This window comes from Tachysurus fulvidraco, chromosome 23, assembly GCF_022655615.1.
Source record: "Tachysurus fulvidraco isolate hzauxx_2018 chromosome 23, HZAU_PFXX_2.0, whole genome shotgun sequence".
In the NCBI taxonomy this organism is placed as follows: Eukaryota; Metazoa; Chordata; class Actinopteri; order Siluriformes; family Bagridae; genus Tachysurus; species Tachysurus fulvidraco.
Window position 1 is genome coordinate 3,361,799 of NC_062540.1, and position 20,000 is coordinate 3,381,798.

General features: G+C 40.9%; 3 protein-coding genes across 9 annotated transcripts in view; 1 reads left to right on the plus strand and 2 right to left on the minus strand.

The window, feature by feature from the left end:
• si:ch73-290k24.6 (leucine-rich repeat extensin-like protein 5) overlaps positions 1-6,787 on the minus strand; it is an 8,146-nt gene extending 1,359 nt beyond the window's left edge. The window contains exons 1-6 of one of the 3 annotated variants that reach the window (XM_047807493.1): positions 6,558-6,787; positions 5,467-5,649; positions 4,902-4,943; positions 2,183-2,432; positions 651-812; positions 1-345 (exon numbers count right to left, since the gene is read on the minus strand). The exon at positions 1-345 is cut by the window's left edge and continues 1,359 nt beyond it. In XM_047807493.1, coding sequence (XP_047663449.1) covers positions 1-345; positions 651-812; positions 2,183-2,327 — 652 coding nt within the window. In that variant the 5' untranslated portion in view covers positions 2,328-2,432; positions 4,902-4,943; positions 5,467-5,649; positions 6,558-6,787. Of the gene's footprint in view, positions 346-650; positions 813-2,182; positions 2,433-4,901; positions 4,944-5,466; positions 5,712-6,557 lie in introns of those variants that run through there. The other 2 variants (XM_047807494.1, XM_027144732.2) reach the window with 2 other exon arrangements.
• Positions 6,788-8,141: 1,354 nt separating this feature from the next.
• Positions 8,142-11,716, plus strand: LOC113641983 (C-C chemokine receptor type 4-like). Its single transcript, XM_027145225.2, has 2 exons — positions 8,142-8,296; positions 8,618-11,716. Exons 1-2 carry the CDS (start codon positions 8,293-8,295, stop codon positions 9,145-9,147), a joined length of 534 nt encoding a protein of 177 aa, XP_027001026.2. The 5' UTR covers positions 8,142-8,292; the 3' UTR covers positions 9,148-11,716.
• Positions 11,717-12,093: 377 nt separating this feature from the next.
• map7b (microtubule-associated protein 7b) overlaps positions 12,094-20,000 on the minus strand; it is a 26,424-nt gene continuing 18,517 nt past the window's right edge. For 3 of the 5 annotated variants that reach the window (XM_027145171.2, XM_027145168.2, XM_027145172.2), the window contains 12 exons: positions 19,292-19,408; positions 18,334-18,506; positions 16,507-16,649; positions 15,922-16,217; positions 15,641-15,797; positions 15,357-15,525; positions 15,078-15,182; positions 14,956-14,997; positions 14,814-14,868; positions 14,340-14,472; positions 13,961-14,172; positions 12,094-13,664 (listed from right to left, as the gene is read on the minus strand). In XM_027145171.2, the coding sequence (XP_027000972.2) occupies positions 13,654-13,664; positions 13,961-14,172; positions 14,340-14,472; positions 14,814-14,868; positions 14,956-14,997; positions 15,078-15,182; positions 15,357-15,525; positions 15,641-15,797; positions 15,922-16,217; positions 16,507-16,649; positions 18,334-18,506; positions 19,292-19,408 (1,613 nt within the window). In that variant the 3' untranslated portion in view covers positions 12,094-13,653. The remainder of the gene's footprint in view (positions 13,665-13,960; positions 14,173-14,339; positions 14,473-14,813; positions 14,869-14,955; positions 14,998-15,077; positions 15,183-15,356; positions 15,526-15,640; positions 15,798-15,921; positions 16,218-16,506; positions 16,650-18,333; positions 18,507-19,291; positions 19,409-20,000) is intronic. The other 2 variants (XM_027145170.2, XM_027145173.2) reach the window with 1 other exon arrangement.

Here is a 20,000-nt window from a genome sequence, read left to right on the forward strand (position 1 = left end):
AAGCGGGGCTGTAAAAAGGCGGAGTGGAAAGAGTCATGCCTGTGGCATGTCCAGAAATCGAGTTAATGGGCACTGGTTCACTGTGAGAAGGCGTGGAGGTGTGGCTAGTGTCAGTCTCGTCTGTGAGCTGGGCGGAGGAAGGGGAGGAGCTACAGGGTGAAGACGGGCAGCAGGAGTCACACGAGCAGCTGGTGTAGTTGTCAGAGCTCTGCGAGGACAGCATGTGACTTGGACCGGGATGGGCGGAGCCTTGCGGGTAAGCCACCGAGCTATAGGGAGGGGGTGGGGTGCTGGGCTGTGCTGCCACTTCCTCATACGATGGCAGTTTGAGTGATGCGAGGAAACCTGCCGATAAACAACAAGACGCAAGGAGATGTACAGCATCACGTAAGGAGAGTACACAGAGACACAGAGATGATGCAATTCAAAAAGGGGTGTGTCCCAAATGCTAGCGTTTGGGTGGCTTTAATTTTCAAATGATTTGCAATTAAAGGGGATTCATCTGGATCTTTCTGCAACAATATCCAGGTGTATTTAGCATGTGACTCGGTGTATTTAGCACGGACGCTTAGGTCAAGATGACGTCTAGCATTTGAGACAGCCCGTGAAAAGGAAAACAAGGACAGATGAGAACGAGAGGCGTGTGTTACTGAGGTCCAGCATGGAGGACGGGTAGCTGCAGGCGCCGTGGTAGGCCATCAGGTTGATCTCTCGCTGTCTCTGCTGCTGCTGCACTCGCTGTTTAGCCTGGCGATGTCGATACGCACAGCAGCAGCTGAACAGGATCAATACACTCCATAAGAGCCAAAACCCTGCAACACACACACACACACACACACACACACACACACACACAGCAAATATTACTTCCAGTGGATATTGTAGATTTCCAGTAAACAGATTATATTTGCACAAAATTCACACGGGGTTTTTTATTTCACTGAACGGTGGATTGTTGTTTCAATTACATTGGCGTAACTGAATAATGCAGCGTATTATTATACATCTTGCTGATATTTAACTCTTTAAAATCGTCGAATCTGTGCTTTCTGGTTTCTCTGAAACTAGACAGGATGTGTCTTTTATCTTGTTCAATTTTATTGTGCGCTTTGTTCCATCACACACACGTTTGGATTACAGCTTATGTCCGTGTAACATCACACCCTAATTTCCTTCCTGACATAAAGGTAAACATAGAAAGGGACATTCGGAACATCAACAAAATAAAATAAAATAAAATAAAAGCATCTCATGAGCGATGCGATAGTCCGCTTTTTATATTATTCAGCAAGCTACTGTAACGGTACGTCCGATTCGTGTTGGAAAAATTTCGTCGTATAATATTGCGAGTAGGATTTTCTACGTGAGCGCACGTGACATCGTAATTACGACTGCCGGTAGGATTCGAACGCAAAGTAATTCCAAAGCTAATCATGTACAGTATTTGCTAGCAACGACTAACAGTAATTCCAGTGATGCTCAACATCAAAGTAATGAGAAATCCAACGATGTAGTTGTAAAGTTGTTGGAACAAACGTTAGGCTCAATGTCCCAGAATGCAACAGAGCTATACAGAGATTTAGCTGCTGGATAATGACTCGGTTGAAGCTTAAAAACGTATCTGCTCGAGAAGAGTCAACAGATACTGGACGGACTAAAGGACTAAAGTGCCGCCGCAATCGCTATCTTCAGGCAGAAATAAAGCAAACGAATAAACTGCATTGTGGGTAATATAGGAAACTGTTCAAATAGAAAGATTAATATTCAAGTCATTCGTAGTGCATTTTTTCCTTTAACCAGACGATGCGTCACTGTCACGATGAACAGTGAATAAAAGCTACGACGATAAAGACCTTTTCACTTTGTACAAAACGCAAGCACTCGCAGAGAGTGGGTCGATTACGGATATTAAAATAGCCTAAAAATGTGTCACTAGACGACTACACAATAACAGAATTTGAGTAGGCTGCTTAATATTAACTGTGCTCGAATTATCACTGGCATGTATTTATTCGCTGACGTATTAATTAACGTAAGGCAGGCCGCATTTCGTGAGGGAGGGAGGGAGGACGTTTCTCCAAAGATGCTCTTCAACTGCCATGTGTTTCTGTGATCCCTGGATGAGAGCAGGGCTGTATCTAACACTGAGTCTGTGAAAACTGTGAATATAAACTGCACTCACACCACAGCTCGTAGTAATAGGTGCAGCAGCCGGTCTCCCCACAGCAGTGGCCCGTCTGGCAGAGGTACCCGCTGGCACTGTTGGCACCGGGACAGTAACGCGGGCTGCCCAGGAGCGGCAGGGTTCCCGTGCTGTGGTACTCCATCCCCTCCAGCAGAGCGTGGCGCCACCGCAACAGCCGCTCCTTCTCTTCCTCCACGACCGCTGCCGTGGCAACAGTGGCTTACGAGCCTCCTTGCAATCAGGACGTCTGAGAGACAAAAGGGGATGAGGGGGGGAAAAAAAGTCAAAAGGACTCTTCAATCACACGGTGACCTCACAAATAATCTCCACAGACTTGCTTTTATACAGATTTTGGACGTGCGCATACGGTACGAAAGCCAAAGCGAATGCTGCATAGTGCTGGTGATTAGAGTTATAGTTTTATATATATATATATTTTGCATAGAAACCCTGATGACATAAATATTTATCTTGAAGTGTAGCTCAATGTCGTTACTTATGTGTGCGTCCAAATTTCCGTAGCTGTATTCGAGTGGGTGTGGCCTAAACCGGATGGAGTATTATTATAATATAACCATTAACTAAGCCCTAAATGTAGATTCAGTGTATGAACTCTGGCTGTAACACGTCCTCACCTTATGCTCCTCTACCTCAAATTTTTTCATACAATCATTTCTAACACATCCAGGTGAGTTTATTTCTCTTATGCAGTTATTACAAATGCTATAAATATACTGGTCTTTATTTGTCCTATGAGTTTCATATCTGCTTGTATGCTTTGGCCTGCAGAAAGGTAGTAATAAAAAGTCTTGTTCGTGCCACTTGTGCCATGAGGCTCACTTGCAATCTTAAGCAGATGCTTTCTAAAACAAACCGCACTCGTCCTATCTGAACACAGTATCTACAGTACAGGAGATGAGATTTGAAACTGAAATTTAATTCTGAGTGGATTATCATGGCTTCTCTGGCTTCAGAACTGGAAAACAAGCTTCCAACCAGTTACCTTACTTAAAGAACAAAAAAAAAAGCCATCAAAATTTTCCTCCTTTAGTATCATACTGATTCTAACTCATAGGCTAAATCATAGCCTTCATTCATTCATTCATTTTCTACCGCTTATCCAAACTACCTCAGGTCACGTGGAGCCTGTGCCTCAGGCGTCATCGGGCATCGAGGCAGGATACACCCTGGATGGAGTGCCAACCCATCGCAGGGCACACACACACTCTTATTCACTCACACACACACACACACACACACACACACACACACTACGGACATTTTTCCAGAGATGCCAATCAACCTACCATGCATGTTTTTGGACTTAGGTTTCGTGGCTAAATTTGTGAAGTGACCTGGCGGATGATGGAGGTGTAAAAATGTCCATATCTGATCTGACACGGCACTGACAATGAATTACTGTCATAGCATTATCAGGACAAAGAATATTTTTGTGACTCAATATTAACATTGTTTTTTGTTTTTTTTTTACACACAAACTCCAAATTTAATCTCTCAAGGTGTTCAAATACCTTGTATAATTAAATAAAAATTGGAATTGAGTTATCAATAAAATGCGAGAGCTCTAGTGTACACGGCGTAAATACAAATTGTAGCTGTGAAGCTGGTGGTTGAAGTTAATAAGGTTTAAAAAAAAAAGGACACTTCTTCATTCTGGGCTTATTTGAGACCTGTAAGAAAAATAAATACAAAAATTGTTCAGTAAGAATGATTCTATTTTGCATCCATTTTTAATTCTGGCTCTAAAAGTCAGTCAGTGGAAATTTGTAAAAGCTTGTCAAGGAGACGGTGGACTACAGGAAACAGGTAATAAATAGCATTACATTCCCTTACCATAAACAGACCTGCAGCAAACACGGTCAACCGCTTTAAATTCCTCAGTGTCCACATCACCAAGGATTTCACCACAGACATCATAAGCAAAGGACAACTGTATCTCTGCAAAGTCAGGCACTTGTCTGAGCTCCAGGATCCTCAGGTTGCTCTGGAACTACAAGCTCCTAAGAGCTTCCTAACTGCTAGCGTTAGCTGCCGTAACTGTACTGTAACAAAGACCTACAGTACAGAAGTAATACAAACTACCCTGTGCATGGCAGACGACAGAATCCACCTCTCTGGGATATTTACACCAGACAGATACAGAAATTATCTTCTTACTTCACTTGCCACTATTAGAGCTTCACTGTAGAATGAAGCTCTACTGTATATTTATTCTATATTATGTATATATACAATGCTGTATATCCTTTATAGTTTATTTTTCCCCTCGTTTCTATTTTATTCTCTTGACAATAAATCCACAACTAAACATTTTTTTTCTTCTTCCCAGATTAAACAATGCAAGGGTAGGAAATATTAATAACTAATTATAGGAACTATACACTTTTTATATTATATTATTGCTTAATGATAAAAGTAAGCTTTCTAGATAAATGCATTAGTTAACTCATTTAGATCAGCAGACAGGTTTCAGCTTTTCAGAAGCCAAAAAGATTTCATGCGATGCTGGATTTACTACTGTGATTAATCGTCTCGTTCATCCTACAGAGATTATTGATTAAGTTTGGTGAGCTGGACTTGATGACTCCATTCCTAGCCTGAGCTCCTCGGAGCTGATGCAGCAGGTTGACCAGGACTGATGCAGACACAAGAAACAAAGCACACGTTACTGACATTACATTAAGAAGAGAGTTACCTGGTAAAGGATGCTGCTCTTTACACGTTCTGCCACAGCCATCTACATGCACAAACACACACACACACACACACAGAAGAAAAGAAAAAAAAACACGTTCAGTTGTGCAGCTTGGGAATAAAAACCATGCAAGAGCTGTTTGAGCTGTTTTTCCTCCTTTCCTATGCACTGTGTATTTGCGCGTGTGCACGTGTCGGCGTGTGTATCTAATGTGTAGAGCAGCTCAATAAAGCAAGCAGCCGTGTTTTCAACTAACTGTTGGTACGTGATGTGAGTGCATCTGTCCAAATGTCACAAGGAGTGAGCCGCCATCATCATCATCATCATCACCATCAACATCATCATCATCAACGCTGGTCTTATAGACCGTAGAACACGTCCATCAGAGACATGCGCGCAATAAATAGCAACAATAAGTACGGAGATGAAACGTGCAGAATAACTAGTGTCGTATCCGAGGCCCTGGAAATGAGCGCGAGACGGAGACGCTGAGGAACCGATGCGTCTCATGGCCGCTGTGTGCGCGCGCGCGAGACGTCTAGAGAAAGAGGGGAAATATACGCACCGTTCCGATGGGAGACGAGTGCCATTCCGACCCATTCTGATCCTCAAAGCTGCGCGTCTTTAATTCATGCTTGTGTCTCTATCCTTCCGAGTCTGTGCCTCGCCACGGTGCCGATGCGCCATTGCTCCTCGAGTCTGCGTTAACATGGCGATTACCGGCCAAACCGGGAGCGTCTGCGACGCTCTAAGCGTGAAAAAGAGGCGGAAAGGCCCGGCTGATAATATATATGTAAAAAAAAAAAAAAAAAAAAAAACCAACAGGGGAAAAAAAAAAAAAGGCGCGCAGAGAGACTGCAGGACACGGGGTACATGGACGGGAAGCGGACTTCACTCTGATTGGTTCGAGCGGGACAGCATGACAACCAATCACAGTGCGGGAAAGAGGTAGCCTGGATGTCTCATAGCAACAGGACACTGAGTGAAAAACATGGAGACGTTAAACTGTTGACACACAGAAAGAAAATGTACCTACAAAAAAGTACATACATTTAGGATCACCAAAAAAATGCACAGCTACATAAATGATACAAAACACTGAAAGATATATTACTTATAACACGGATATTCTCACAGGGGTTAGTTTGGGTCCACACTTTTGTTTTTATTTCATTTTATAAACACCTAAATGAAGGTGATTCTTTGTTGCTCGGACTAAAATTATCTAACAATAAAATCTAGCACAGTATTAATATTCAACTCTTATTATCATATCATAAAAAAAGTCATTTCATGTGTTATATGATGTCTGGGGGGGGGGAACTGCAGCAAAATTAAGCAAAAAAAAAAATAATCACAAACAAAAAAATTCCTGAAATCATGAACAGACTCATACATTAAAATAACCTAGTGAACTGTTTGAGTGAAAAAAAAATGACATTCATCCACCTTTCATCCGCCTCTATATGGCTCAGTTTGATGTAACTATATACATGTATATAAACATATATATACATCATATTTACATATGTACATGTCATATAAATGACATACATGACATATACATGTCATGTACATATATATATGTATATACATACATACATACATACATACATACATACATACATACATACATACATACATATATAAACATACCTCTATATGGCTCAGTTTGAAGTAAAAAAGGGGTGATTTAGTTGATGTTTTTCAAGAATAATTTTTATCTGTAATATTCAGCTAAATGTTGCTTTTAATAACCTACGTTAGATCCTCAAACAAAATCTATAGCAGATCTTCATGATGTCTTGTTTCAGTTCCTTTTCTAACACAATCATCAGAAGAAAAAGAGAGAATGCACTGGTGAGCTCAAGGACATGAAACATTCTGGATGGTCACATTAAACAAGTGTTGTGAATGACAGCAGATTTTTATTTTTAGCTGGCCAGAACTAGACCATCCTCCAGGATTTAGATGTACTGTATGCAGCTTTACAGAACATAACAAATATAGTACAAAAAGTTCAAGATTAACTAGATTTGTAAAGTTCATCGTGACAAACTTTGATGTTGGCTATGACAAAGCAAGTATTCACAAAGGCCGGTGTTTTTTGGAGGCGAGTGGACATAAGGATCAGTGTTATGTTTGGAGGCAAGTGGACAGAAAGCTAGGGTGCCAAAACATTTGGAGGCAAGTGGAGATGAGCATGTGATGTCATTCGAATACTCCACACATTGGGCTGAGTGTCTTGATATGTCACATGTCCATGTTGTGCTAATTTTTTATTTTTACGTGACGTCACGTGAAATCATCAGAATGCCCGTGAGGAAGTTCCCCTCATTAATCTGAGTGTTTTGATATATGACATGTCAATGTTGTAAAAAGTTTTTTGATTTTGCATATATTGGGGCGGGGCTGCGGGACAACCGAAAGGCCAGTCGGTACACCAATTTAAACCTTTGTTCAGAGTATCACAATAAAGCTGGCTGAGTTTGGTGTAGACAGTTCAAAAGCTTGCCGAGTTATAAACCTCCAAACTTAATAATGGGAGTCTGTGGGGGAAAAAGGTCAATTTGAGACTCGGTACCGGAAGTACCAGTACTCGAATCGCTTAGAAAAGTAACAGCAACAAACTTCAGACCAGGTTCTACAACATATCCGAATTTGGTGCATGTGGCTCGAAAGCCCTAGGAGGAGTTACTCTTGATATATTTTTGTCTAAGCTTAAATAGGTAACAGAATGTTGGCTTCTACAAAGCGACATAATTACCACAAGTTAAAGCTATTTCTATTTGTATCATATGACATCCAACCAAGAAAGTGCAAGTTATACCCCCCTCTCTTAGCTCACAAGCAGGCAAAAGGGGTATGTGAATATATTTTCTGTTTATTTATGAGTTTAATGTGATATTTTTATTTTCCATGTAACTGAATGTATAACTGTTACAGTATGTTGTATATTTCATATGCTTTTACTCAGTTCTACGGTGTTGGTGTTCATGTTGATGTTTATACCAATGAATGCATTAAACATCTGTGAAAAGGAACCTTAGCCTTTGCAATGTGACTAAGGTTCCAAATTGGCTCTGACTCCTAACCAGCTATCAAACTACCTCGGTAAACAAGGGGCAAGAGGGAGAGCCACAGAGAGAGAGAGAGACACACACACACACACAAACACACACACAGAGAGTGAGAGAGCCACAGAGAGAGAGAGAGAGAGAGAGAGAGAGAGAGAGAGAGAGAGAGAGAGAGAGAGAGAGAGAGAGAGAGAGAGAGAGAGAGCCACAGAGAGAGAGAGAGAGACAGACAGCCACACAGAGAGAGAAGGCAAGGCGAGTTGTGTCACTCTTGTAAGACCATTAACCAAGCCTCATCTCAGGAAAGGAAAAAAATGGGTAAGAATCCTCTTTTCAAACATAATTTTTCACAACTGAAAATGTGATCAGATTTGTCTGGGATCAGTTCTGGAAAACAGCAAAAAAGGACATTGTTTTTTGTTCCTGCTATATTTTTATTTAAAACTAAACATATACACACATTTAAAAAAAAATAATTGGAAATAGTTTTTATTTAAGCTGCTGTCTAACCTTACATTGGCAATGCCTAATCAGTTGAGTTTGTGATCAGATAATCTCTTGTGAAGGGATTTATTATGAAAGAAACAGGAAGGAAGAGATGTTCAAAGTTTGTTCACTAATTCACATTTTGCTTTCCAGAAATCAACATGTCCGCAGATGCTCCAGACGAAGCCGAGTATAACATTACAGAGTATAATTATGATTATAATGACTATCTATTTAACAGTGGATCTGAGGCTGTACATGGACACATTGCAATTCCCATAATCCTCAGCACTGTGATCCTGATCAGTCTCAATGGGAACCACCTGGTGGTTGTGATCAGTGCAATTTACATTCATCTTAAATCACTGACCAACTTCTTCATACCTAAAATGGCTCTGTCAGATTTGGACTCTCTTGGACTGCCATTCTGGGGATTGACTTTTGGAGCTGCACCGTGTAAAGTTTTCATCGTCCTTTTAAATGCTGGATTTTACAGCAGCATCATGTTCCTAGTGTTGATGAGCGTTGAGCGCTACATGGCCATCGTGCAGCCTCTGTTAGGTTGGATGAAAGGATGTGGCTTCACACTCGTTCCCATCATTGCATGCGTGTTGAGCTTCTTTGCAGCATTGCCAGCTATAGTGCACAGCACCAAGTCTGACACAGAAGGCTCTGCTTTTTAGTGTACATACACCAGCTTGTTGCCATTTCTTATGATGAGAACATGGTATTTGTGGAGACGACTTCAGAGATACCAGCACCAGCATTAACAAGATTAACAAGCAGGCATTTTTTCCACATGTACACACAGCAATATTAAGAAAAAAAAAAAAACCAAAGCAAATATTGTGTGCTGTGGCTAATACTTAATGCTTAATAAGCAGCTCTGTCATCTTGGTTCATTTTGGCTCACAACAACCATGACTGTGAATGTTGGCTGAAACCGATACATGTCTTTCACAGCACACATACAGTCCCCTATAAGAAAAGTTTCAGTATAACCGAGAAATAGTTTCATTTCCTGAGGTATATCTGAGAGCTCCTGAGTCATGCTAAAACTTATTTCAAGCTTAAACAAAAACCTGATGTGCTAGCAAACTATATACGACAAAAAAAAAAAATTCTTAAACTTTACTTTAGACAGTTAAAAGCCATGTTAAGCTTTACGATTCAACCCCAGAGTGTAAAGGTTTTGCCTCTAAATGGGGTTTTTATAAAAATAAACAAAACCACCAAGTGTTTGATAATTAATCACTAGTAAATGGTTATTGTCTCCTGTAATCTTACTTTTTTTGTTTTAAATTTCTCTCGATACTTTCATAGCTTTATTTTAATATACAATTTTTACTATTTTTGGTTAAACAAAATGTAGATATTTTATGTAACACTTCCTAATGTGATGTCAAATGTATCCAATGCACGTACCTTCTTATTATGAATGATATTAAAGCATATGCACGAGCATTTCACCTGTTTTTACATTCTTTTCTCTATTGTAAGCTTTTAAAAAATGCATTTCTTATTCCATTGGCAGTCGATTTTATTTCTTTTCTTTTTTTTTTTTTTTTTTTACAAATAAGCACTCAAAATGAGAAGCTGTTCACATGTAAACAAACAAAAACACGTTGTAATGCTACTGTGCATGTCTAGGCCGTTTTTAGATAAGATAAGATATACCTTTATTTATTTCTAATTCTATATTCTAAATTTCTAGTCTCCACCTGGTCCAGATGCTACGTGTTCTACTTTATCTAAATTTTATAGTGGACCTAATAGGAACTGGATCTAGATTCACCATGAATAGATATATCCAGCAGATCCACACATCATTTTGTATTTTCAGTGTTACTGGAAATTATACTGACACCAAATGTGTTGTTTAAAGATGTAGACCTACAAACAGGAAGTGTAAACAGGAATCTGTGGTATAGACAGGGGAACTCCAGCACTGTGCCCATCGTACAGATACTCAATATAACTAATGTGACAGGAGCTTAAGTACATTTAACTTCAGTCAGTAAACCAAGTCTTAATTCGGGAAAGTAAAGTAAGTAAGAATTCTTATTTCAACTAGAATTTCTTTTTTTCATATTAACTGGATGTGAGAAAATGTCACGGTTTTCACAAGAGAAACAGGAGGACGGCAAAGATGTCTCTTTCCTATGACATTGCGTATGATGTGTTTGATGACCTAAATGCACCTATAGTACATGCACATGATTCTTCATTGTTTGTTGATAAACTGCTCAACAGATCCATGGCTAACGACAGGAACGTTGCAGTTCAGATCATCCTCAGCACCGTGATCCTGGTCGGTCTCATTGGAAACCTCCTGGTTGTTGTGATCAGTGTGTTCTTTATGAGGCTTCGATCACTGACCGCTATCTTTATACTCAACTTGGCTCTGTCGGACCTGCTGTCTACCGTCGCACTGATGTTCTGGTTCTACAACAATGCCTGGGGTTACGGAGACTCCATGTGCAAAGACGCCAGCTTCGCTCGCCCGGTCGGATATTACAGCAGCCTCCTGTTCCTGGTGCTGATGAGCGTTCAGCGTTACATGACCGTGGTGCATCCTGTGTCAGTCTGGAAGAAAGGAGGTTGTGTCGCATTCATTACGTGGATGGTGAGCTTCTATGCAGCATCACCTAACTTGGTGCTAGTAATAGAACAACTTCACTCAAACGGCTGCATGTACATCTACACAGGTTTTTTGGTTCTTATAATATTTGGACAGAATATTGTTTTTGTGTTTGCTTTTTTGTTCTTGGCTTTTTGCTAAATCAAGATTCTGCAAACCATCCTCAAGTCACCGACAAACCAGAACCACAGACACAGAGCTACTGGACTTGCCTTCTTTCTGGTGGTTACGTTCTTTATTTGTTGGGCTCCTTATAACATAGTGAGTTTCATGCACACAGTTCGTTATTTCAGTTCTTTTAACTTAGAACATTTTCATTATGCCTTCGACATCTGCCGTCTGTTGGCTTTCAGCCGCTGCTGCTTCAATCCGGTGATCTATGGCTTATTTGGTCTAAAATTCCGTGAGACGGCAAGACAAATTTTGCAAAAACAAGCTACTTTGAATTCTGTAGAAACAGGAACGAAGACTAAAATGACAGTTTCTGATCAGTTGAATAGTAGGAAGTAAATCATGATTGTTTCTGACCTGCAACATCTCACTCTGGAGACGACTTCAGAGATACCAGGCTCTTCTACCAAGATAATTAAAGCAGGCATTTCTCACATGTACGCACAGCAAAATAAAATAAATAAATAAATAACCCAAAGCAAATATTGTGCTTGTGAACACTTAATAATAAGCAGCTCCAGCTGCAGCTTTTTGGTTCTTGTTTGCTCACAAGAACCATGACTGGGATTCGACAGGTGAACGCTGGCACAAAGTAAACGCTATGTAAATCAGATCATGATACTTATATAATTATATAAATATCCAAAGTATATTTTTATAGAACTACATAACATAACACAGTAGTAGCTGTATGTGGATGCAAAAGTATCTACTGCTTCTTATGAAATGAAATAAAATTTGTGTTCATTTATTCCATTACCAAATAATTTTGCTTCTTTTAACAAATATGCGATAAATAAACGTAAATAAAGCAGACTTGTGTTTCAAACAAAATTATTTATTGATTATTATATATATATATTTTTTTACATGCTATACAGTTGAGACTGCTTATAGAGGGATGAGAATAAGGAATCTGAATAAAGTTAAAGAAGGCTGGATGAAGATGACTGAAGGATGAAGGTGCAGAGTTTAGAAACTAAAGCTAAGCGCTTTTTATGTGACCGGGTTATGACGAGGTCTCTATTCTAGCGGGTCCAGAAGCCATGTTACAGTTTAATATTTAATATCCATTGTGCTTGTCGTTTTTTTTTTTTTTTTTTTTTTTTTTAGATTTTTCAGTCTTTGTACTTTATAATCATATCTGTGTTTACTGTAGACAGATCTAGCTTTACATGTCCTCCAGGAGATCCAGGAGATTTCAGCGCAGTTCGAGACGACGTCACGGAAGATCTAATCTGGCTGTAAAATGTATGAAATGTGGTGTGGAGGGTGATAATCAGCCCTTAAACCCCAAACACACACGTCCAGATCTGATAAGGCATAGGGAAGTTACACGTAGCAGCGTTTTAACTTCATTGTCATCGGACTAATTATGAATTAAATGTACTGATTGTGTTGCCATGAAGCTGAGAAACTCTGCGTTCTGTCTGATCCACTCTGAACGTGGCGGCCGATAACGATCCTGCCGCTTGACACAGGAGATCAGACAGGGCTTCATGAGCGAGATCTTTGGATCGTGTCTTCAATCAGGTCAGATGTAGCGATGCACCGAAATCAATTCTTCGCTGAAAACTAAACAAAACCCTAAAGACAAAAAACGTCCACGTAATTTGACATAATTTACCTTAAAAAGATTTACATAATAATAACAACGACAAGGTTTGTGCTTTTAGCAAGAGATTTCTCCAAAAGTCCAAGAAGAGAACATAAAATAACATGGAATTATTACACGCTTGAGTACAAAGAACTTCTTTGTGTACTTTCTATGGTACTAAGAACTTTCTTAGAGTACCGAGAGCTTAAAAACCGTCTGCATTTTTAACTCTTATTGGTAAAAAGTTTCACTCTAAATTTCGGTGCATTTCTACAGAAGACTCCTGTCCAGTGCAACACTGTCAAAATCAAACAAATATAGAATAAAGCTTTAGAAAGAAGTAGGAAAATACTATTTCTTCAAACTTTCTCTCTGTTCTTGTAAAAAGTCATGATGCGTTCAAGCTTCCGAACCGTTCCCGGATGTTTCTAAAGATTTCAATCAGCCACCTGATGCTTTCTCAATGCAACAGTTAGAACTTTACTAAACTTTATCTCGACAGAAACAAACCAAGCAAAAAAAAAAAAAAAACTTCAAGTATTAGATCAGACTTTACAGCTTATTTAAATCCACAGATTTTCCACATACACACTAACTGCACGTTAATCCACTTTGTTCCTGGAACATACCGCTAAAGTGTTTAAAGGGGTCAGAAGGTAGGGGCTGCATTACAGGGAGCGCGAGGACGATTGTTTACAGAGCGGTCCGCTAGAGAAGAGGGCGTTCTATTTGCTTTCTCCTCACGTACCGCACTTTTTCCCATCATGTTCTCAGAGGGTTTCAGACATCACCTGTGATGACAGAGAACACGATTTAAAAACAACTGTAAAAAGACAATAAATGATCATTTTGCTGATTATTTGCTTATAACATGTCCAAAAACAAATAGTCTTAATCCTTATAGTATGGTAGCCTAGTTGTTAAGGTGCTGGGCTACTGATCAGAAGGTCATGAGTTCAAATCCCAGTTCCACCAAACTGCCATTGTTGGGCCCCTGAACAAGGCCCTTAAACCCTCACTTGTATAAATTGTAAGTCACTCTGGATAAAGGCGTCTGCTAAATGTAAATAAAGGCATTTCGGCTCACCTGCGTGTCGCTGCAGTTGGCTTTGGTCCCATGCGCTTATGTCATGTGTGCTTCCGTTCTCTCTGAAAGCTATCAGCGGTGCCTTCATCCTCTCGTCTTCTTCCTCTCCGTCTCCCTCCTGACGAGACAACTTGGTCACCATGGGCACCTCGATCACTTCCTCGAAGGTCTCCATGACGACGCCGTTTTCTCGGAGGGCTCCGGTGCTTGCGCTGATTGAGAAAATGGAGCACCGGTTTAAGTGGGAACATATTTAGGAATAACGCTACTGGGACACTGTAGTGACACGTCATTTCCACATGAGGGCAGCACAGAGATACAGAGATTTGTTTTCCTACTATCATGAAGAGCGAAGTGGCGCTGTAAAGGCAGTACTTACTCATGTCCAGCAGGGGGCAGTGTGTGTAAGAGGAGATCAGGGTTAGCGTGTCCGTTGCTGTCACTGTGCTGTGTGGTTTGAGGGATCTGTGGAGTAGAGACTGTGATTGACGGGATCCCAGGGACCACATTCACTGTGAAAGAGAGAGAGAGAGAGAGAGAGAGAGAGAGTGGAAGGAGAGAGAGAGGAAGTATGATAAAAGTATATTTATAACACAAGTAATATTAATATTTTTCTTATTTAATAAGAGAATAGTGTATATTTGTGTGTGTGTAAGTGAGTGAGTGAGAGAGTGAGAGACACACACACACACACACACACACACACACACACACACACACACACACACACACACACACACACACAGAGGGGTACACAGTGAGAGAAACCTTTATAAACTGCCTCTTCCCTGCCTTCCATCCTTTTCCCAACCTTCCCAAAGCCATCATGCTGTTCTGAATGAAACAGACTTACCAGAGTCCTGAGAATTCTGCTGACTCACATCTCCATTCCTCTGACTGGGGCTTTTCTACACACACCACACAGAAATCAGTAAAACATCATGTACAAGAGGCATGATCACAACATATGTGTGTGTGTGTGTGTGTGTGTGTACCTGATCTGAACGCCGTGTGCGTTTCATGATCTCCTCGAGACGCTACGGAAGCATAAAGTGTGTATAGTCATTGATGGAAATGTTTAAACTCCAAACCAGATAAAGAAAAAAAATAACTGTACCTTTTTCCTCTCGAGTCTCTCAGCCTCTTCTTTCTGGAAGTGTTTCTCTCTCTCCTGACGCAAACGCTCAGCCTCTTCACGCTGACGAGCCTCATCTTCCTCTTTCTGTCAGTGTATATACACACACGCACACACAAACACACATGTTATTATGAGTTGTGTGTGCAGTGTGCATGCGTGATGAATTCCCCAGGGTGGTAAGTTTTTATTATACAGTAAGTGTGTGTGTGTGTGTGTGTGTGTGTGTGTGTGTGTGTGTGTGTGTGTGTGGTGTGTGACCTGTTTCAGCTGCCGTTCTGCTTCTTCTCTCTCTCTCTGCAGTCTCTCCTCTTCTAAGCGTCTCTCTTCTTCCTCCTTGTGTTTTTTCTCCTCGGCCAGACGCTGGGCCTCCTCTTCTCTTTTTGCTCTCTCTTCAGCTATCTTCCGGGCCATTTCCTCTCTGTGTTGTCTGTCCACACACACACACACACACACACACACACACACACACACACACACACACCTTCAACACTCTTGGACAGTCTTATAGTCATTATACTGTTCTATAACTGTTGTATACGCACCTCTCATCCTCCTCCTTCTGCCTCTTCTCCTCCTCCTCTTTCTCTCTCTGTTCTCTGGCCTGCCGTCGTTTCTCAGCCAGCAGTCGAGACGCCTCCTCTGGGTCTGTGGTTCCTGCACTGACTCTGACTGCTGGAGGACTCATCACCCTCTCAATGCCTGAGACAAACAGGAAAAGTTTAGAATGTAATACACAACAGTTGTGTGTGTGTGTGTGTGTGTGTGTGTGTGTGTGAGTGTGTGTGTATGTATGTATGTACAGAACCATAGCAGTGGCTCTAACCATTAGACTCTGCTTTACGGGGCGAGATTTCAGCTGCTGCTTTTTTCTCACTTTGCTCCCTCTTCTCCTTTTCTACCTCCTCTTCCTCAGTCTCATTTCTTTTGGACTCTTCTTCCTCTTTCAGGTCCTTACCAACCTGCAGACTCGCTCTCGGGCTCTCTGGCTTACCCCGGCTGGGACGCAGGTTACCAGGCAACAGTGAAGGGTTGCTAGGAGATAAGGGCATGGAAGATGGAGGAGGTGGAGACCTGGACCTTCTGGAGGTGGGAGACTTCAGAGGAGGTTTAGTGGAACTCCTAAAGCCACACAGAAGGAAATACTTGAGAGGGAATGTGTAAATCTACTCGATATTTAAACAGAAACCCTGATTACACGGCTTCAGTTTAGACAGAATTATTATTCATTATTTAAAAGAGAGCAGTCTAAAACAAATCTGTTAGCCGTCCGGTTAGTGCGAAAGTAATGGCACCCTATGAACTGAAACTTTTGCATATTTTACAGGAAAGGTTGCACTTCTTATTGACTAAGAAAACACTTACACACAAAACTTTAGTAAAAGACTGAAACCCAGTCAGCTGTCAGTACCTGGCAGATGACGGTTGGCTGACTTTAGTGCGCTGGCTGCCAGGAGAAGGAGCTCGCTTGGTGGTGGCGAGGTTCAGAGGCGGAATGGGACACGACAGATTACTCCAGGACTTTCGGACATAGTCCTTATCCTTCCTATCAGCCTAACCATGCAAAATAAATAAATAGTCAGATAAATGGCACAAATACAGAAATTTAAAGAGATGAAGAATCTCGAAGGCATCAAAGAAACGACTATTTCTTTCACAACCGTTACTGTTAGAATTGGAGCATCGAGCCATGTTATGTCTCTCTCTCTCTCTCTCAAAAAAAAAGCAGTAATAATGACTAATGATTGTTAATAATGAATAGGTGCGATATGAAATGCTCATGTATGTCGGAGGACTTAAGGAAATTCTATCATGTTACAGGGTTTATTACATTTCGCAATTGATGCTTGTGTCCAGCAGATGGCACTAGTGAGTTACAAAAAAAAAAATGACGACTCCATGGTTATGTACACATTTACTCAGCACAATCTCTTTCTTTCTTGGTGGACAAAGTTTATAACCTTGGGCTGTTGTTTAAAATTGAATGAGGAAAAAACAGAATGAGAAAGTTTCATAATAGAGGACACTTTAGACAGAAAAGCAGTATAGGGATCCTCTGTGTGTGTGTGTGTGTGTGTGTGTGTGTGTGTGTGTGTGTGTGTGTGTGTGTGTGTATAAAGAAATGAGTAAAAGTTTTTTGTAAAAACGAAGCGTAAGATTTGGCTCAACACTGACGTTTGTGTAACAGACTGAATGCACGTCAGTGGCTCTGGGTCTCAGACATAAGTCTTTAATACTATAAGCCCCTGGCAAACTACACACACCCAAAGGCTGTGTGTGTACGTGTGTGTGTGTGTGTGTGTGTGTGTGTGTGTGTGTGTGTGTGTGTGTGTGTGTGTGTGTGTGTGCGTGTTGCTATCAGGTCAAACAAAACAATCCTCAGCTGGTGTACTTCCTATGGAGCTTAAACTCAATCCACACACTCAAACAAAGATGTAAAATAAATTTATTTATAAACTTTACATTTTTATAAATAAAAAAAAAGGCACATTGTGTTTGATCTACTTTTAAGAACCACATAGATCTGTGTAAAAATATGAAATTTCTCATCTTTCTTCACTGTACTTGCTCACTACATACTGATCTGATAGCGCCTGTGTAGGTCAAACATCTAACATCTAAAAAAGCCTTAAAACAATAACCGCTGCTGTAAACGCCAAGCTGAAGTAAAATATGAAAATATAAAATAAACACTTGGGAAAAAATTTAGTTTACTGGATTAAAAAGAGGCATCAAGAAAATGTTGATGGGAAGAACAGCTAAACCACAAAGCTAAAGTAGCTATAGAATTACTACAGCTAAACAGCAACACCGCTACATACAGCAACACCGCTACATACAGCAACACCGCTACATACAGCAACACCGCTACATACAGCAACACCGCTACATACAGCAACACCGCTACATACAGCAACACCGTGACACTGCTACAAACAGCAACACCGCTACATACAGCTACAGCTAAACAACACCACAATAAACAGCAACACCGCTACATACAGCTACAGCTAAACACCACCACAATAAACAGTAACAATGCTACAAACAGCTACACCTAACAGTAGCACTGCTACAAACAACTACAATCATCAAACAGTAATATAAAATCAACTGAACAAAAATGACAGCTGACATTTTAATTTAAGTAAATATATGTAACATCTGGTCTTAAACATCCGAACATTTTTTTTCTACATATCTGAAATTCTGACTGCCCTCTGGTGCATTTTCTTACCGCCACATTCTGGGTCGCCTTCCTGCACAGGCTTACTTCCGGCCCGGCTCTGACGGCTCGCTCAAGGCTGAGACCGGCTCTGATGGGTCGCTCGGAGCTGCGTGACTGCATGGTCTTGAAGGACAGTGAGCTCGAGTGGTGACAGGAGGCTGAGCGAGGACAAACGGGGGTCACTGAACCAAGGTCAAAGGTTAAGCAGCCAAGCAGGCCGGGTGGAGTATGAGTTAATTAAACAGGGAGGTGAGAGATAAATGGACAGGGTGAGGACATGAGAGTAAAAAATGAAAATGGAAGGAAAAGGAAGAAAGAAAGCAAGAAAGAAAGAAAGAAAGCAAGAAAGAAGGAAAGAGAAAATGTTCATCAGCACCTACAAAGCAATAAAAGATCATGAAGCGACTCTGGCCACCCCAAGGGGAGGAGCTAAAAGTATTGTGTTTAGAAAAGTGGGTGTGGCCTAACACACTGCTTCCTCCTGAAACAGGATTCAGTGATGAGTGTATTGTGTGTTAGCAGCTTTTTGCTCAATGGTTAGATAAGATTAGAAAAGACCAGAGAGAGAGAGAGAGAGAGAGAGAGAGAGAGAGAGAGAGAGAGAGAGAGAGAGAGAGACAGAGATAGAGAGAGAGAGACAGAGACAGAGAAGCCCTGGAAACAGTTTAAGGTAAGAGAAAAGTCCTGAAAGAGACGTTTTGTTTCAGAGAGAAAAGGGAAAGCCAGACAGAGTTCTACTCTCTAACTCACTCTCTCTCACACTCACATATCTTGAAACGCACACACACGTACCACACGTACACACACGCGTACACACATGCACGCACAGACACACACACAAATCTTAAACATCCAGGCTTAATGACTTGGGGACGAAAATCAAGCGAGAAAAGAGAGTAGATTGTGTGTGTGTGTGTGTGTGTGTGTGTGTGTGTGTGTGTGTGTGTGTGTGTGTGTGTGGCTTTACCTGCATCTCCAGACAGACACATAGCACTACGACTCCTGGCCAGGTACGAGTGTGTTGGTGTCTGTAAACGAGTGACTACATTGTTCTCCCATGGGGTTAGAGGCATACGACGCATTCCTGAAACACACACACACACACACACACACACTTCATGAGTTATAAACTAGTTTATTACTATTATTTCACTAATGGCTAGTTAAAGTGACATTTGACTGGCTGAAAACATGGAGCATGAAGAGCCAAAGCTAAAACACACGCCGCAACAGAGTGACAGTTCATGCATGTACAAGACCCATTTCTATTCCCACTGAAATCCATACATCCCTTAAGTCATTAGCATGCTGTAGGAGCACATGCACAGCTCAGATGAACAGACTTAAAGGTGCAGTTTGTAATTTTACACTCTTTGGCAATTGCCTCTCGGGCTTTAACAATCAGATTGTGTCCATGTTACCTTGAACACTGCTTATTCACAATGTTTCGCTCTTATTCATGTTGTTCTTTTCAGGACCAGAAATCATGCCTGCCCCAAGACAAATTAAGAGCTTACTTAGCAATGGCATTTTGCCTGGGCTTTAAAATAATTACAAACTGCCCCTTTAACACATTCAGGTTAAAATGTTTAAAACAGCTCGTTCTTGGGCAGAAGCTAGAAAAGAGAGGAAGTGAGTCCCAGGTCATATAGGATGAGAGGGAAAAACTCCTCACA